Genomic DNA, 18393 nt, shown 5'->3' with positions numbered 1-18393 from the left:
AAAAAAAAAAATACACCAAAAGTGTGGAAGTGGTTTTGCACTGGGTAATGGATAGATGTAAAGACTTTTCAGGTACATTGTGGTAAAAGAGACCTTAATGGTTATTCTGGGGAGGGCTCAGGAGAAGGGGGACGCTACAGGGACCACCTCAATCTTCTTAGAGATTACGTAGTGGTTATGAAGAGGTCATTGATAGAAACACGGGCTGTAAAGCTCATTCTGATGAAGTCTTACAAAAATGAGAAAAAATAGTTTGGAAACTTGAGGAAATATCCTCACCAACAAGCAGATTACCCTGAGCAAGGCCCTCTGTGCTGTCACAGCAGGTGCTTCCTCCCAGGGCTCCCCAAGGGACAGAGCCAACCTCCCTCCCCCTCAGACTGCACTGTGAGCAGAGCCCCAGCCCAGGGCTCAGGGAAGAGCTGGGCAGTCACTGGATGGACACACATTTGAACGAAAAGCCCCTCCTGTGGCAGAGGGTGGGAAGAAAGGGGTTCTGGGGCAGCCTAGTCATGTGGGGACCAGGGGTTGTGCCCACCATGGCCTGGACTCCTCTTGTCTTCATGCTCCTCTCTCACTGCACAGGTAGGGACAGGCTGTGGGAATCAGGAGCAGCTCCCATTCTGCTTCTTGCCAATTGCCCCAAGAAACATCACTCTGGTCCCATTACCCCTACGCTTCTCTATCTGCAGATTCCATTTACAGCCTGTGATGATCAGCCTCACTCCCTCTCTGCATCTCCTGGAGCAACTGCCAGACTCACCTGCACCCTGAGCAGTGGCTTCAGTTGGTCACTATGGGATACAGTGGTACCCCAGAAGCCAGGGAGCCCTCCCTGCTATTTCCTGAGCTATGACTCAGACTCAGTTAAACACCAGGGCTCTGGAGTTCCCAGCAACTTCTCCGGATGCAAAGATGCCTCAGTCAGGGCAGGATGAGGAGCCAGTTAGGTTCCTGAGAGGATAGAGGTTCCATGGACCTAGCAAAGCCCGCTCTTGCCACTGTCCCCAGTGAAGCCTGATGGGGGTCAACGCCACATGACATTGTGATGTCTGCATTTGAAGGCGGTTTCCAAGGAGAAAAATTGTTCTGAGTACTGTTTCTTGACGGGGCCATGCAGGCAACACAACTTGGTAAGGATGCTGCCTCCCATTCTAAGGCAAGGCCTGGACTGGGAAGAAACTGAGGCAAGGCCCAGTTTACGAGCTCTCCCTTGTGTCCTTGAACTGGCCGGTATTCAATTTCTCTGCCATGAGTTTTACTGTTATTACTGTACCGTGTAAGGGTAAAACATCACCCCCAACCATTGCAATAAAGCCAATTAGTGATCTTGTAGGAATGTGGTTCCCTAAGACTGACAGGAGGATCAGGAAGTTTAAGACTCCCCCACCTGTCTGTTTTTAAGCCAAAATTAACATATAGATTAAGTTAGTATAAACCAAATTAGCATTAGAAGCATATGTAGACTGAGTTAGTTTAAGGTTAGTTTTACTTACATACCCCTTGTTAAAGCTACAGGCCAAAGTTAACTCACACTAGCAAAGTCAGCACATTCACCACATAACAGAGACTCAGAGATAAAACAAAAGAACTCACTAATTGACAAGACTCAACAAACAAAATGCAGGAACCCACAGATTTATTAGAGGAAAAAGCCTGGATGGGACAACAGAATAAACAAAGCTGAGGGCTCCACAGAAAGATTAACCATTTTAGCTGGGAGTTCTTATCTAAAGCAACAGGTAGCTTTCAACTACAAAGAGTTTCTCATCTATGTGCTGTTGACTATGAAAAACTGCTAATAAAACATCCTGTGTTGTCTCCGGAGCTACAAGATCATCTTCCTTTCCCATATAAGATCATAGACTCATCCTCTATTGTTGTAATGTATAGATAGTCCATATATTAACTGTGTCTTTACTTAGCAAGACAAGATTTCCATCTAGGTCATTGTAACCAGCAACGTTATCGCCCTGGCCCGGGACTGCAGTGGTCAACCATCGTGGCAAGCCCCCTCTTCAAAAGACCCTTCCCAGTAATCAAGATCTAAGAAGAAGATACAGCAGACAAATGGACTTCCTCATCCTGAGAACTGTGATTGACTTTGCCTGAGCTAACAAGACAAACAGCATGTTTTATAATTATTGCTTCCATGCTTTGTATACCCTGTTCCTTAGAGTAAATCTTTTACTGCCCCTCACCCATTTACTTGCATGTATCACATTTTCAATAAAAAGGCACGATGATTCCTAGCAGTTGTCACTCCTCAGAGAGCGATCTTTGGGAGTGTCCGGCTAAGGACGTGCATGAAAAGCATCGAGGCCTTAGTCTTCCTTTCCAGCGCCGCCTCCGTCGAGATAACCCACCCACGCCGAGGCTGGACCCCGGCAGGGAAAGAAGTGGGAGAGTGAGGAGAGAAGGGGGAGGGAGGGCCATGTTTTCTCTCTCACGCACACACCACGCACACACACACGCACACGCACGCACATGCACGCACATGCACGCACAAATACGCCAGCAAGCGTGGACTTCCGATCCACATAAAACAGAACATGGTCTCTGTCCCAAGTGGATTTCCTGGGTGGTACCTGCTTCCTGTGACGTCGGCGTGCTGTGTGCTGGAGTAGCCCTGGGCTGTGCAGGGGACAGCGGGCAACCTGGGTCCTGGTGGTTCTGGGTGAAGCCTCAGTTCCCACCTGGAAGGTGCTGGTACCGGCCATTTCCGAGGGGGCCTTCCTCTGGGACAGCTCCACTGCCCCAAGAAGCTCAGCCCCCGGCTCGCTGCAGCTCCCCTCACCCGGACATGTGCTGGCCTCAGCTATGAGCAGGCCCAAGGAAGCTGTCGTCTTCAGTTAAATCAGGAACCGAACTGGTCTCGCCTGGCCATCCAGAGACACCTCTCTCCCTTGCTGTCCGGTCTGTAAACCTCGACTCTTGGGTGGGAGTGCGGTCCAGAGCAACACCCTTCCCTAGAGCCCTCCAGAGACCCAGGTGCCTGGAACTGCCTTGGCTGCAGTTCATTCACGATGGTTCACTCTGGGCAGTTTGCAGGAATGGCCTGATCTGCCACAAGCAAAGCAAACAGCGGGGGAAGCTGACCTGCTGAAACATGCAGTGGGTGCCTGCCTTGGAGCGCTCTCTGCTCAGAGACTTCCTTGGCCTTTCCCCTACACATGAGCTGAGCCTACAGCTTAGGGCTTGGGTGTCTGGTGAACACGATTGCACTGGGCGGCCTGTCTGGACACAAAACGTGAACATTGTCCAAGCCACAGAAATGCCCAAGTATCCTCTTACAGAGGCCCGAACCGCTTGCTTACCAGGGAGCTTCAACCTCTGTCATCCCATCTTCCTTCTAGATAGACCGCCAGCCCTGCTCAGAGAACGACTCTGCCTCCTGGGAGCATCGGATCCCGCTTCCTGGAGCCCTCCCCAAACCATCAACTTAATCCCAGATCCCCTGAGTTGTCACTCACACACCTCCTGCCCTTGCCAAGAGTGTCAGGGTTCCCCATTCGACGGGAGTGCTGTTGGAGGCCAGGCTGGAGGGTGGACACTGCCGCCATGGCCTTCCTGGCTACCCGCCTGGCTCCTTCAAGTGTAGCCCCGAGCTGAGCGTCACTGTGTGGAGAGAAACAAGCTTCTATTTCGGTGCTGTCCCGGGCGCAGCCACACCTCCCTGCCTGCCTCACCGTCTGCCCTGACCCTGCTGGCAGCCCTCGGCTCTCAGCACCCTCCCAAGCCCACCCTGGAGCCAGGACCCCACTGCTCTTCTGAGACACCAACACCGACACTCTCTCCTCTGCTGTCCCACCTCCCTTCCCCAGTCCTGACGAGTCTCTCCTGTCTCTGAGGAAACTGGGTCGTGTTTCTCAGATGTTTACCTAAGCTCAGGTTTCTCAGATGCCGGAAGCTCTTCCTGCTGTCTCAGGCCTTAGGCTTTTTAAAGAGAAGCTTCATTCCCCTCCTTATAATTTTCCTATTTCTCTCCTCCTCTTTAGCTCAAGGCTATGGACAGATGGAATGAAAGTAGGGATGGAGAGGGAAAAGAGAAGTCGAAAATATGAACTTAAAAGAAAAACTGCAGATCTGGGGGCCAGTAGGTGGCGTGGTGATTAAGGCGCTGGATTCCCACATGGAAGACCACGGTTTGAGTCCGGGACCATGGCTTGACACTCATGTTACCCATGTATGCGTGAATGCTCCAAGTCCCAGGATGGAGTTAGAATGGAGGAGAAGGGATTGTGGCTGAGCACATGAGCTCTATGGCCAAAACCTTTAAAAAAAAAAAAGAAGATCTGTATTTTTTTTCAATTAGATTATCTTTATTACTTAGGACTTTTTGTTTGTTTGTTTTTGCCGTAGGGAGCCTATGTTCACCAGAGAGACAGGGAAAAGTGACAAATCACCCTCCGGGGAAGTGGCCATGCCACAGTCCCTCTTCTCTTTGTATCTTAGGCACACACAGACACGTACCCAGCACGTTTTCCAAGCCACTGGGACCGGGAGTTGAACCCTGCAGTTAGCCATGAGGGATCCAGTGCCTTAACCTCCGTGTCGTCCGCTGGCCCTTTGCAATACTTTTTATATTTCTTTAAAAGAAAAAATACTAGTGAGATAGAAAATCCAGTTCTCGGAAATTGGCCCCAGACAGCAGGTATTTATAACTTGATTTTTGAGGAATAGTGGGTCAGTTTGCTGGGACCACGTGTTGGGTAAAGTTCAGGAGTTCACGGGCAAGGGAGGTCTATGGTGGCCAGGCGCGGGGATGCTCTGCGGGGACGCTCTGTGGGGACGCTCTGCGGGGACACTCTGCGGGGACGCTCTGCGGGGCTCTGTGGGGACACTCTGCGGGAATGCTCTGCAGGGATGCTCTGTGGGGCTCTGTGGGGACGCTCTGTGGGGACGCTCTGTGGGGACGCTCTGTGGGGACGCTCTGTGGGGACGCTCTGTGGGGACGCTCTGTGGGGACGCTCTGTGGGGACGCTCTGTGGGGACGCTCTGTGGGGACGCTCTGTGGGGACGCTCTGTGGGGACGCTCTGTGGGGACGCTCTGTGGGGACGCTCTGTGGGGACACTCTGCGGGAATGCTCTGCAGGGATGCTCTGTGGGGCTCTGTGGGGACGCTCTGCGAGGACGCTCTGCGGGGCTCTGCGGGCTGTCAGTGGGTGGCAGGGATTCGCCTGTGCCCGAGTCGCCGGGCCAGGAGTGGTCTCCTGCAATTCCATGCAGTGCCACAGAGCTTTGGGGGGTGCAGGGATAGAGACCCAGCTCGTGGTTCTGCTATTGTGGATGAATGGTGTCAAAGATGGCTGAAAAGGGTTTAAGTATTCATTTTAGTGAGAAAGGAGAGGGAGAAGCTTATTCACACAGCGTTTTCAATTAATCTGTGAAAGAGGTTATGGTCGTTTAAAGCCATCCATCAGATTCACTATTGGTCAAATGTCTCATTAGGAAAGACCTGGATTTGAGAATTGGATTTTTTTTTAAGTTTTCTTTGCTTTCTTTCTTTTTTCTTTTTCTTTTTCATTTCTTTTCTTTTTTCTTCTTTTAGAGAGAAAAACAGAGAGAAGCACCCTCAGTGGGGTCACACACCACTGTCCTTCCCCGCAGCCTTGCCCGGCCAGCCCGGATCATAGGTATGTGTGCTCCCCGGCGTGTATAAATGGCTCAGGGACAGAACCTGGACCCTCTACGGGGCTTCCAGCGTTGCCGAGCGCTGGGGGCTGGGCCAGAGAACTGGATCTTTCAATGCCTCTTCTTTAGTTCTTCTTATTTTCTGTAACTGGTTCTTCTTTATACCTCAATATTCAAAGCTAAGATAGGAGTAAGCGTGTCTCTACCTACTCAATAAATCCTATAGCCTTGCTTAAGTGGGTGTCAGTCTCAGAAAACGTTAAGTCTCTTTGTTTGCCTGAAACAATTGTATTTATTCTTGCCATCCTACTGAGAATTCTCAGTGTTTAACAAAGACTGCAAACATTTATCACGTTTTTTGTAAAACCTAGCTAAGTTTTTGCAAAATATTTCAAAATGAGTCCTAGTCCCTTGGTAGTCTTTGTGATTGACCTCTGGCCATGGGCTCAATGCCTCCAGCTAGGAAAATAAACATTGGGCTGCCACCAGCATGGGGCAGGAAGCCATTAGCCTGTCACAGTGTCCTATTTCATTGGCATCAGCTGGAAATTAATGGCAAGTTACAATGAAATGCCAACAGGACTGCTGATGTCATGTTCAATAACTACTCGGCCACCCCGAAGCCTTGCAGCTGTACCCTGCTGACACAAATTTCAATGCCTTGACACATGTACTTCAAAAGACAAGTCTCAGCTCCCCCAGTTAACAGCCTCTGAGGATAGTGTGAGGGGACTGGGCCCATGACACCTCAGATTCTAGACAGGAAATGTCCCTTCACTCACTCCTCTTCTTACACCATCTGTGTCTGGCCTTATGGTTTGGAATACACTGCCACTTTCAACCCTCCTGGGGGCCGTTCTGTGGCCTTACCTGGTATAAAGCCCACCTCTTGCCTGGCCACATCAAGGACATCAAGAGACCTTGTGTCCTGAAGGGCGAGTTCCTGCATGCCAAATGCAATAAAGAGAAAAGCAGCACCAGACATACAACAGCATGTCTCTGCATCTTGATGGTGAGACAGTGTCTCTAGACGTTCTGGTCTCTGGGTGGGATACTCATGTCAACGCGCCTCTCAATTCTGCCATCACAGTCCTGCCAGGGCTCCAGGCGACTTAGCAAGCAGTCGGCGAGGCAATCCATCTCTGCATTATTGACAAGATCTCTTAAACACATAACATACAACAGGACCAGCAGGTGGTGTGGTGATTAAGGAACTGAGCCCCCACATGCCTGACTATGGTTCAAATCCTGGGCCTGGCAGCTTGCTTTCTCACTTCTCTCTCTCTGTCTTTGGTGAGCACATGTGCCCTATAGTAAATTACGATAATAATAATAACAATAAATTAAGAAAAACATTTAACAGACAGGATTTTGGGTAGTTCTAAGCCAGTGGACTTGGCAGGGGACACATGTCTACTCAGTGTCCACTTCTAACTTTGTAAATATTTACTATTTTTAATATTGTGAATGCCGTGCAGAGTCAACGTAGAAAATTTATAATAAATAGAAACTACCTCCTTGTAGTCCTATCAGATGAAGCTAATCACAATGAGCAGTTTGGTGAATTTTGGACGATATTCAGTGCAGGTTTCTGGTGCCTTCATTTTGCCAGCAGTCATTCTATAGGCAATGTGTGTAGATGGTTTTCAAGAGGTCAGTTTCAGGGGTCAGACAGCCTGGGGATGTACCCAAGCTAAACCTCCTGACTGAGCTTCTTCTCTGCAAGGTTTGGCTTCTTTGTGTTTTGTTTTAATTTGTCAGAGGGCCTATGTACTGACCAGCAAGGAACAGAAAGAGAAGGAGAAAGTACCCCCCCAGTGGGGAATGGTCATGCCACAATTCCTTCTCCATCTCTCCATCCTTTCAGGATTGGGGCATGCACACACATCTGTTTGTTTCAAGCCACTGGGCCTGGGATTCAAACCATGCGATTAACCATGTGGAATCTTGCTTCCTTAATCACTACTTAATCACTAGGCAATAGGGCCGGCCCAGCTTGGTTTCTTAATCAGTGAAGTGGGGATAATAATGCTTTCTATCCTAAAATGGAAGCTCAAAGGATAATTATAAGAACAACAACAACAAAAAGAACAGAAATACATGCACACACATACGTATACTGCACTTAATCTCGCAGACACTTAATAAGCATGATCTCGTTCAACAGTCTGAATGCAGGAACAAGCTGTGTCGTTTTCCACTTGTCATTTTTTTTTTTAGAGGGATTTTTTTTTTAGAGAGAGGGATTTTTGCCATAGAGCACATGTGCTCACCAGAAAGACAGAGACAGAGAGACAGAAAGCGAGAAATAACCTTGTGGGGGGATGGCCAAGCCACAATCCCTTCTCCTCCATTCTCTTCTCGGGATCTTGGACATGCACACACACGTGCCTGGCGTGAGTTTACGCCACCGGGTCCAGGACTCGAGCCTCGGTTGACTACATGGGAGACCAGTGACATAGCCATTACGCCAACCGCTGGTCCTATCACATAAGCATTTTAAAGTTGTATGACATCCTCTCAATATCATCTTAAAGAGTACAGTATATTCTATCTATATGTTATTCTTACACATTTAACAAACATTTATTGAATTTGTACTCCAGGTTACACAGTGAAGTGGTTTTGGAGATGGACGGATTGTGAAAAGCATCTTTGCTGCAGAGAATTCAAAGACCAGGAGAACAAGACAGAAAATCAGGGGAGTGTTTCTAGGATATTAGAGATTTGATCGAGAAATCCCAACTGCTCACGAGGGAGGTGAAAACCAGGAGGGTGTGTCTGCAGAGGACGAGCCTGGCATCCTGGACTGTCAGACATTTAGATTATTGCCATCTTTCCATTATTAAACAGACCAGTCGCCAATATCGAACTTGATATTTAGGGGCATAGCTACTTTTTGAAATGCTATTCTTTACAATAGAGTCCCCGAAGTGGAAATTATTGCTAGTTCATTTTCAGAAGCGGTGTTCATCCCTCCCTCATTGTACTTCAGAGAGCATTAAACAAAATTAAAAAAGAAAAAAATATGAAAACAATCTCATCCTTGTGTTCATCTGCATTTCTCAGACATGCAAACGACCGGGCGCATTGTCACGTCGTTTACCTGCCATGTCTGGTCTCCCGCTGTAAGTTGTCTGCTTACATCAGCATGTTTACTGCTGGCGTTTCTCCTGTTCTCATGGGCTTTTCTGAACTCCGTATCAAAATATTAGCTCTTTGTCTATTACAGTTATTACAAATATTGCTCCCTGGTTGTTGTCTGCCTTTTGGTTTGAATAACACATGCCTTCCTGGAGTATACCAGCTCAAGGGTGATCGTACTATCGTGATCACAGAAATAAGTCACGCATTTCTCAGCCCACCTCAGCCTCTGTTGCAGAGCCTCCTGTAAGTGAGCTCAGCCTTCTTGCCTGGCTGCTGTGTATATCTAGCCGCAGGGCCCTCCCAGTGGAGAAGCTGATCCGCTTCCCTGTGGGCACCCGTATTACAGGGCCAATGCAGTTGGTGTGCAGAGAGGCCGGACATCTGTGTGTTGAGGAAGCTCTGCAGATAATTCTGACCCCCGCTTCTTCTTCTCTCTCTCTTTTTTTAAAGAATTATTTTATTTAACTTTCTTTCTTTCTCTCTTAATATTAATTTGACCAGAAATGGACAGAGTGAAAGCGAGGGTGAGAGAGAGAGAAACAGAAAAAGAGAGAGAGAGGGAAAGTGAGAAAGTAAGTCATCGGGTCTAGGACTCGAACCACAGTCAGCCATGTGGGGGTCCAGCACTCTTAACCACCAGGCCACCTGCTGCCCCTCTGACGCTTCTAATCAAGAACTCCTCGTTAAAATACAGAGCAAAATATTCAAAAATGTAAGTGATGTCAGATCCTGTGTTGAATAAGTGATGTGTAATACATCTAAAGATACAGTGACCACGTCTTTTTTTTTTTTTTGAGAGGTTTTTTTCACTATAGGGCGCGTGCGCTCACCAGACAGAGACATAGAGACAGAAAGTGAGAAATCACCCCCCAGAGGGGATGGGCACACCGCAATCCCTTCTCTTCCATTCTCCTCTCGGGGTCTTGGGCACACACGCATACGCGCCCGGCGTGAGTTTTAAGCCACCGGGTCCGGGACGCGAACCACGGTTGACTACGTGAGAGTCCAGCGACATAACCATTACGCTAACTGTTGGTTCCCCTAGTGACCACGTCTTAGCTACTGCTGCTTGTAAAAACACCGAGGTTTTCGCTGGGAGGAGTGCCTCCAGGTCCGTAGAGAGATCCGGCTGCCAACACCACTAATCTGACATCAGGCTGAGTGGACAGAAGTTCAGTGTTAGGTATGGGTGGTGATGGTTTCCACATAGTGAACTTGTAAATACTTTAATTAATAGCGAGAAGGAGAAGCCTCAGGGTGCCTGATTTTGGCACTATAGAAGAAGACACGAATTCTTGCAGACTGAGCTGCTAAAACATGGAATGACCTGCCTCAGGAGGTCAGGAGTTCTCCGTTGTCAAAGGTGCTCGCTCAGTTGGAGACCGGAGAGCGCATGGAATGGCGTCGTGATGCGACATACCAGACTGAGTCAGTGAGTCTGTGGCTACTTCATCTCCCTCTTCTAAACTCGTGACAACTGCATTCCAGAAGAACTGAGACTGGGTTAGCAAACGATTTCTTGACTTCTTATTTGAGATTCATTGACTATTCTTTCCATAGTATGCTCTAGAATTGTTTCTGGACTTGGTGTCAAGTTCAATGAGCTAGAGTTTGCAAAACCCACCTCATTCACATTTGACAGAGTCGGGGTGGGGTCGAGGTGACGTTTCTTGCTGTCGGCACCCTTTACTTGGCCTCTGCGGGGCCTCCAAGATGCCTCTTGCTCCACAGTCCGTCTAAAGCCCTCCCATGGGCTGTGCAAACGGAGTCTTCCCCTTCTCCATTGTGTACTTTCATGGTCTTTAGGACCCAAAGCAAGCTGCTGGAGAATTTTACACAAACTGCCAGTAATCGTAGTCTAAATGCTTATGAAATATGAGGAGGACCAATCAGAAGCTTGGGAAGACTTGACCTATAAGAATGTGTTAGAGAGTTTCCCCTGAGAAACAGCTGAAGAGTGTAAGATGCTAACAGTAACCCCGAAAACCAGTGGGGGGTAGGGCTTCACGAAGGGGCCCATTTCTAGCACATTCACCAGGTGCTGGAAAAACAGTCTTAGACCTTCACAACATCCTACCTGTAGGACTGACATGTGAGAGGGGCAGGGAGCTTCTGAATGCTCAGGAAAGCCACAAAGATGGCCTTCTATGGTGGTAAGAGGTTGGCTTGCTAAGGTCAGGTATGTTAGTAGTTCTTAAAGGGAGGATGTGTCTGGGAGACAGTAAGTACCTTGGGGATTTTGAATCCAGGAGGTGTCAGGTCAATTTTCAGTAAAGTCAGGAAACTAGGGATAAAGGAGGGACAAAGATGGTGGGCAAGACTTAGAAACAGGGAGGTCACCGTGAAACCAGAGAGGAGGGTGCGGTGATGTGAGTGAGGTGGGAGGAAGTTGAGAAATTATACATTTAATTATTTTTCCTCTTAGAAAGAAAATGCAAATGATGTGATGGGAATATAAGAGCTGGGTAATTATTTCATTAAAAGAAAGCTAAAAATCTATGAAGTGTTTTCTAAATACCCGATACCTATTGTAGTAGAGAGAGTTCAGTTCCCCGAAAAGATCCATTCAAGTCCTAATCGCAGGGCCCTGGAAATACGGACTTGTTGGGAGTAGTGAAGCTGAGATGAGGTCTTACTGGGTCAGGTTGGGCCCTGACCTAATGACTGGTGCTCGTACCAGAAGAGGGAAATCTGGGCACATACGTGGACAGGACACAGGAGAGAGGGTTACAGGAACACAGAGGCAGAGACGGGAGTGAGGCGTCCACAAGTCAACAAATGCCTCGGGTTGGCGGCAGCACCAGACACTGGAGAGAGGCCTGGGAAAGAATGTTCTTGTTGGTAACAGGGATCAACGCTGCCGACATCTTGATTTGGACCTCCGGCCTCCAGAACTGTGAGAGAATAAGTCATCATTGAATAAACCACCAGCTTGTGGTGATTCACTACGGCAACTGTGGGAACCTAATCAACCTGGTAGCAACTCTGGAATATCTGTGGTGGAGAATGAAAGAAAATTGAAGACGAATTTAAAAAAAAAATTGCCAATAACACAGAGGGTCCAGCCAGGATGGGAAATTAGTTTCTGCTATAGGTACAAGGGCTTCCATGAGGAGAGTTGCATCTCAAATTGTTCCTAAGTGGGTAGCTGGCATGGAGAAAGCAGGTGTTTGGAAGTTTCCAGAGCTTCAGACAAACAGTGAGACAGATTGGGAGGAAGGAAAAGGAAACGAGGGTTGGCCGTGCAGTCGTGAGTTCAGTGCTGGGTCATGGCTCCAGGCTTACAAAGTAGGGTGAGGCCTAGGGCTTTCTGGGGGCGTGACACGGCAGAGAGGAACCAGTGTGACTCCCCAAGTTGGCCTTTGTGGAAATACAATAGGGGCATTCTCCTTGGCCTTGCTGCTCAGGAATGGCTGCCTTCTGATCCTTTTACTCTTCTGCCTGACTCCTCAGCCTAAACCGACCAACATTCTCTCACCATCGAATTCTAAAATTTTCAGAACTGAAGGGCTGAGAACAGGGAGGCTGGCAGCAAGGATAAACTCTCCGTAGCGGAACATTCTGAATTCCCAATTAACAGCTGAAAGGTATTTTGTGTGTGGATTTCACCATTGTCTACATGCTCTGTACCTGGCTCAAAGCTTTCCAGGATAAAAAGCCTCCCAAAGGCCCCTGGCTCTATTGTCCACCGAGACTTTGCTGTCAGGTTTGTGTCTGGCAAGGTGACAGGAAACGGCATTGGGGATGAAAATAAGGGAAGTTGTTTATTCCAGACTTAAATCACTGTTTGCTGCCAAACCTTCCAATTCTTGTGTTTTCTATGCTAGGTATATAATTGGTAAGCATGCAAATTAGGCAGGATAATGAGCTGTAATTTCTCCGACTCTAAGGAGGGTATTCGTAATGAAAAGGGATAGTTAAGCTGATTTTTAAAGCTGCTGAATAACACAGTGGAACACATCCCGTTTTTCAGGAAGAGGAACTCATTACTTGCTTCAATTAGCACCTGCAAAAGTCTGCAAAAGTGGACGTTGGCACTTCCTGCATGCCTGGCCTGGTGCTAGTTTACGGGGTACAGAAACGGAGTCAGCAAGCTTTCCCGGGGGAAAGAGATGCATTTGGACAAGGCATTAGCAGCACTCTTGCCATGGATTTCCTGACATTTTCTTCCAAGGAGAGAAGAGAAACTTCTCTTTTTGTCAATGTCTGATGCGCCTGCTCTGAGTGTGGTTTTAGTCAGTTACGGGGTTTGTGGGTTCTGGTGTACTCCGAGTAAGCAAAGAAGAGGAGAGTCTAGACTGTGCCTGGTGCCTGCGGCAGATGTAGGGACAGCACCTACAGGCCTACAGAGCCCACAGCCTACAGCGCCCACAGGCCTACAGCACCCACAGGCCTACAGCACCCACAGGCCTACAGAGCCCACAGGACTTCAGCGCCCACAGGACTTCAGCGCCCACAGGCCTACAGAGCCCACAGGCCTTCAGCACCCACAGGCCTACAGAGCCCACAGCCTACAGCGCCCACAGGCCTACAGAGCCCACAGCCTACAGCGCCCACAGGCCTTCAGCGCTCACAGGCCCTCAGCGCCCACAGCACCCACAGGCCTTCAGTGCTCACAGGCCTTCAGCGCCCACAGCACCCACAGGCCTTCAGCGCCCACAGGCCTTCAGCACCCACGGGCCTTCAGTGCCCAAAGGCCTACAGCGCCCACAGGCCTACAGTGGCCATAGGCCTACAGTACCTACAGCACCCACAGGCCTACAGCACCCACACAGGTCTACAGTATCCACAGGCCTACAGTACCTACAGCACCCACAGCACCCACAGGCCTTCAGCGCCCACAGGCCTACAGCACCCACAGGCCTACAGTGGCCATAGGCCTACAGTACCTCCAGCACCCACAGGCCTACAACACCCACAGGCCTACGGCACCCACAGGCCTACAGCACCCACAGGCCTACAGTACCTACAGCACCCACAGGCCTACAGCACCCACAGGCCTACAGTACCTATAGCACCCACAGGTCTACAGCGCCCACAGGCCTACAGCGAGTGGACAGTGCCCCCACCCCTGTGAGAAACTCCCTTGCCCATCCAATACTGAAGAATGGAGGACACAGAGGCACAGGGCAGTGAAGCGGGACCTTAAAGGCGGTCTTGCAAGATCAGGTGTCTGATGGGCAGGCTTGCCAGCAACGGTTACAACACGCAGCTCATTCCCTAGTGCGCACGGCCCCCCAGGTCCTCACTGGCTGCGTACTATGGGGTGTACGATCTTCCCAGACATTGTTTTCTTATTCGGCATTTATTGTCCCCTCCCCTCTCTCACCTGACGGAAAGGCGCGGGCTCAAGACAAGCCTGCAGAAAAGGCCGTCAAATGTCCTGAGGAGGGGAAAGAACGCGGAAGCCTGTGTGTTGGGAGAGGAGAGTCCTGAGTGAACAAGAGAGGGGTGAAAACCTCAGACTCTGCTCCCAAGATTCTCAGTGGGGAAAATCCTTTAGAGAGTAGTGGTGGGGTGACCCAGTCAGGGCTCAGTGGCAGGGGAGGATCCCACATTCACCTTGGCAGCCTCGAGAGAGAGGAAGGCAGGCTGGCTGATCAGCTAGTCCCGCGATGGTGTGAGGCGGGTTTCAAAGGGGCTGAAGAGACTGTATCCTTAGTCCCGTATGATGGCTAAAATGTGTGTTCTGCACCCAAGATCCCGAGAGGAGAATGGAGGAGAAAAGGTTGCGGTGTGGCCACCCCCCGGGGGGCAATTTCTCGCTTTCTGTCTCTCTCTGTCTTTCTGGTGAGCTCATGCAGTCTATAGCAAAAACCTCTAAAAAAAAAAAAAAAAAGTGTGTGTTCAGTCTTTTTTTAAAAAAAGAATTATTTTATTTAACTTTATTTATTTATTTATTTTAATTAGACTGGAGAGAGAGAAAGGGAGAAAGCAAGCCACCAGGTCCGGGATGTGAACCGTGGTCGGCCAAATGGGAGTCCAGCACCCTCAGCCACCACGCCACCTGCCAGCCCCAAAAGTGAGTGTCCAGTCTTTATTCCTGACATTGAATCATAAATGCTGGGCAAGACTGTGGACACTTTCATTTTTATTTTATTTTCAAGTTTTAAAAATTTTGCTAGAGGGTGCCTACCCTCGGCAGAGACACGGAGGGAGAGACAGGGAGTGAATGTGAGAAGCATCCCTCGTGCGGGATGGCGCACTGCGGTCCCTTCTCCATTTCTCCTTCCGAAAATTTGGGTACGCGTGCACACGTGTCAGGTGTGTTTCTTACGCCACTCGGTCAGAGACTTGAAGCACCCAGTTGGCTGTTGGGACCCAACCACCTTAACCACCATGTCACCAGTGGCTGGAAATTTTCACTTGTAATAAAGTTTATTTATTTATTTATTTATTTAGTGAGTGAGTGAGAAAGAGAGAGGCCAGAACCTGCGACAGGGTCTTCCCATGTTGTAATTCTCCCCTCAGCCTTCTAGTCCAGATCATGGGTGTACATAGCACGTCTGGGTCAACCCAGCAGCTGGACCTGGGGACCACCCCTGTGGTCTCTTGTTCCACAGTGTTCCCACTGCCTGGGTCATCAAAGTTTGCTTTTGAATAAATAGGCTTCTCTCGGTACTTCACAGGGTCCTAAGATCAGCACACCTCTGGCCTGCGTGTTTGTGGAGTAGGGCTTGTTCCGATGCAGTGCTGCAAAGCCTTGCCCAAGAACATGAAGGTGAACTCTTCCACTTAGGTGGCTGAGCAGGGAGTCTGTGACAGCTCTCCAGGCAGAGTTCAGCTGTGAGCAAGCCCCAACTGGGTGGCAGCGAGCCAGGGTTCCACAGTGACTTCTTGTGGCCGTGGCAGAAGTAACAGCACAATTGGTCTGATGGGATGTTTAATTCTTTCCTGCGGTCTAGCAAAGAAATAAGACCTTGGGAGTAGGAAGGCCACCCAGATGGAGAACATCTGAATGATTCGTGTGGAACTGGGTTTGGCTTTTTGGATTCAACAGTAAAAGATTTGACTTCCGGCTAATTAGGGCATGTGCAGCCCTGCCCCAATCTGGAAAATTAGCAGAATGACTGTTTTAGCTGAGGTAGGTACAAGGGCTCATGCCAGGCACAGCTAAGTAATCTCCTTGCTGGGAGGCTTCCCACTGCACACCATCACAGAGCTCCGCTGAGCCGGCTTCCAGCCCTCACAGGTACCTTCACCGTGTGGCAGAGGGCCCAAGTCCTACCTGGGTCTCGAATCTGCAAACCACGAGCTCTAAATATGATCCTTGCTCTCGGTGGTAAGAACAAGGTACTTGAGATGGGGATTTCCAAGGGACACTGCTTATTCATACCTGCTTGTCCGCTCACAGAAAGAAAAAGTTGTGCTGTGGGTGCGGGTTTGTCTCACTGCCTCGCTGTAATGACTAGAATCGGGTAACTTTGGAATCGGGGCTTCCTGCTACCACTCCTTTGAGCTCTCTTTATTTTGTGCTCTGTGCCCACTAAAAAGGACAAATTAAATATAATATCTGGCTCTGTGCTATTTTTAGCCTCCTTGGGCCAATATCCATCATTCTCATTGGCTGCTAGCTCTCTTTTTCTCACCTCTTCTCTTAACTGCAGGAAGATGATAATTAGAAGTTATGCAATGCTTCTGCTAAGTGGGTTTCTCACACCAGACCGCTGCATTTCTTTTTGAGGTGAAAGCTTATGGTTGGGGTAAAAACAAAAACAACAATAAAAAACATTGGCTCTCTATTTTCCTTCAGTATCAAACCTCCAACCACCTCAACTGAAATCATGAAAGAAATCACCGCATCCAGGACCCGGTGGCTTAAAACTCACGCCGGGCGCGTGTGCGTGCGTGCCCAAGATCCCGAGAGGAGAATGGAGGAGAAGGGATTGCGACATGGCCATCCCCCCTGGCGGGTGATTTCTCGCTTTCTGTCTCTGTGTCTCTCTCTGTCTGTCTGGCAAGTGCACGCGCCCTATAGCAAAAACCTCTCAAAAAAAAAAAAAAAGAAGAATCAGGGAAGCTTCTAAAATCACTGTTCAGAATATCTTGTTCTTTTTATTATTTTTTTATTTTTATTTTTTAGAGATTTTTGCTATAGGGCGCGTGCACTTGCCAGACAGACAGAGAGAGACAGAGAGACAGAAATCCCCCCCCGGGGGATGGCCACGCCACAATCCCTTCTCCTCCATTCTCCTCTGGGATCTTGGGCACGCACGCACACGCGCCCGGTGTGAGTTTTAAGCCACCAGGTCCGGGACGTGAACCACGGTCAACTACATGGGAGTCCAGAGACATAGCCATTACGCTAACTGCTGGTCCCAGAATATCTTGTTCTTTTTAAAATTATTTATTATTATTATTTTTTAATCTGTTATAGGACATGTGTGCTCACCAGAGAGAGACAGTGAGAGAAAAAGAGGGAAAGTAAGAAAGCAAGCAGCCAGGTCTGGGCCTCGAACTGAAGTTGGCCATGTAAGAGTCCAGTGCCCCAACTACTATGCCACCTGTTGGCCTCCAGAATACCTTTCTTAAAAAATTTCAATGCCTCTATTTATATAGAGAGGCTTATTGTAGAAAAAACATACAGATGAAGAGATGGACAATGACTCTTGGGAAGAATGGAAAGAACAAAGCCGAAGTAGGAAATGATATCCGAAGCGAGACAGTAGACATGTCTCCTGAGGCGGAATTAGTAGACCCATTTTGGCTTACACACTCGGTGGTATCTGAGCATTTTTGTCCCAGGACTCAACTTCTTCAGGAGGGTCTGTGCTTTCCAGCTGAGCTCAGCACTCGTCCAGGAGCTGAGGGCAGGAGACACCTGCCCAGCCAATCAAACGGCCTTCCGTGTAGAGACTCAGGAGGCTGCCAGTCACCCTCATATGCAGGCCTCATTGTAAGGAGGCATTAGGGAAAACGTAAATGGATACTTTATAAAAATGTTTTGGTAATGCCTTATCTTTGATGGCCTCTAAGAACCCTTCTAGGTTGTCTTAGGTGTAATCAACTCACTCAACTTCCCCCAGAAATAGATGAGAGCTCTTGAGAGGTAAGAGAATCAATAAACTGCTGCTTGCTCAAATGCACAGTCTGATGGTGCAGGTCTAGACGAAGCTTAAGACCTTACCAAAGAGAAAGACCCTGGTACAATTACCACACCCCACATCCTAACGCTCTCATAAAGGCATCTAAGAGCCACCCCGTATTCAGACCCCGATTGTGCCCCAAATACGCTTTATAGAGTATATGTTTTATGTCACTCTGGCACTGCCAGAGGCTGCCCTCGTCTCCACTTCTCAGCCACGAACACTCACCCTGTCTCTTACTCTTCAAGCTGTCCACTCCTGTGGCGGTCCGGACTGTCCCACCTGTGGGCGTGTCTGTGGCTTCCTCTCAACCAAATTCATGGTCCCCAGTGTGGGCCACATCCTATGGCAGACACTGCAGCCTTGGTCGTGCACCACCTGAGGGACACAGTGTTGGGGCAGGACAGGCCCTTGGCCAAGGTGGTGGTCATGTGACCTGCCCACCGTACAGGTGCATTTCCCTCCGACATCAGTGAGTCACCTGTGAAGTGACACTGTGAGACTGAGGAGGTGCCCCGTCGACAGG

At 49.1% G+C, this 18393-nt stretch overlaps 1 protein-coding gene across 1 annotated transcript in view; it reads left to right on the top strand.

Annotated features, from left to right (window-relative positions):
• LOC106733192 (extensin-like) overlaps nucleotides 1-13858 on the top strand; it is a 15291-nt gene extending 1433 nt beyond the window's left edge. The window contains exon 3 of the mRNA XM_014581870.1: nucleotides 13102-13858. Coding sequence (XP_014437356.1) covers nucleotides 13102-13858 — 757 coding nt within the window. The remainder of the gene's footprint in view (nucleotides 1-13101) is intronic.
• The last annotated feature ends 4535 nt before the right edge of the window (nucleotides 13859-18393 follow it).

Source organism: Tupaia chinensis, unplaced genomic scaffold (genome assembly GCF_000334495.1).
Source record: "Tupaia chinensis unplaced genomic scaffold, TupChi_1.0 Scaffold141036_1, whole genome shotgun sequence".
NCBI lineage: Eukaryota > Metazoa > Chordata > Mammalia > Scandentia > Tupaiidae > Tupaia > Tupaia belangeri.
The sequence above is the reverse complement of the archived record's forward strand: the minus strand, read 5'-3'. Positions and strand labels throughout refer to the sequence as shown.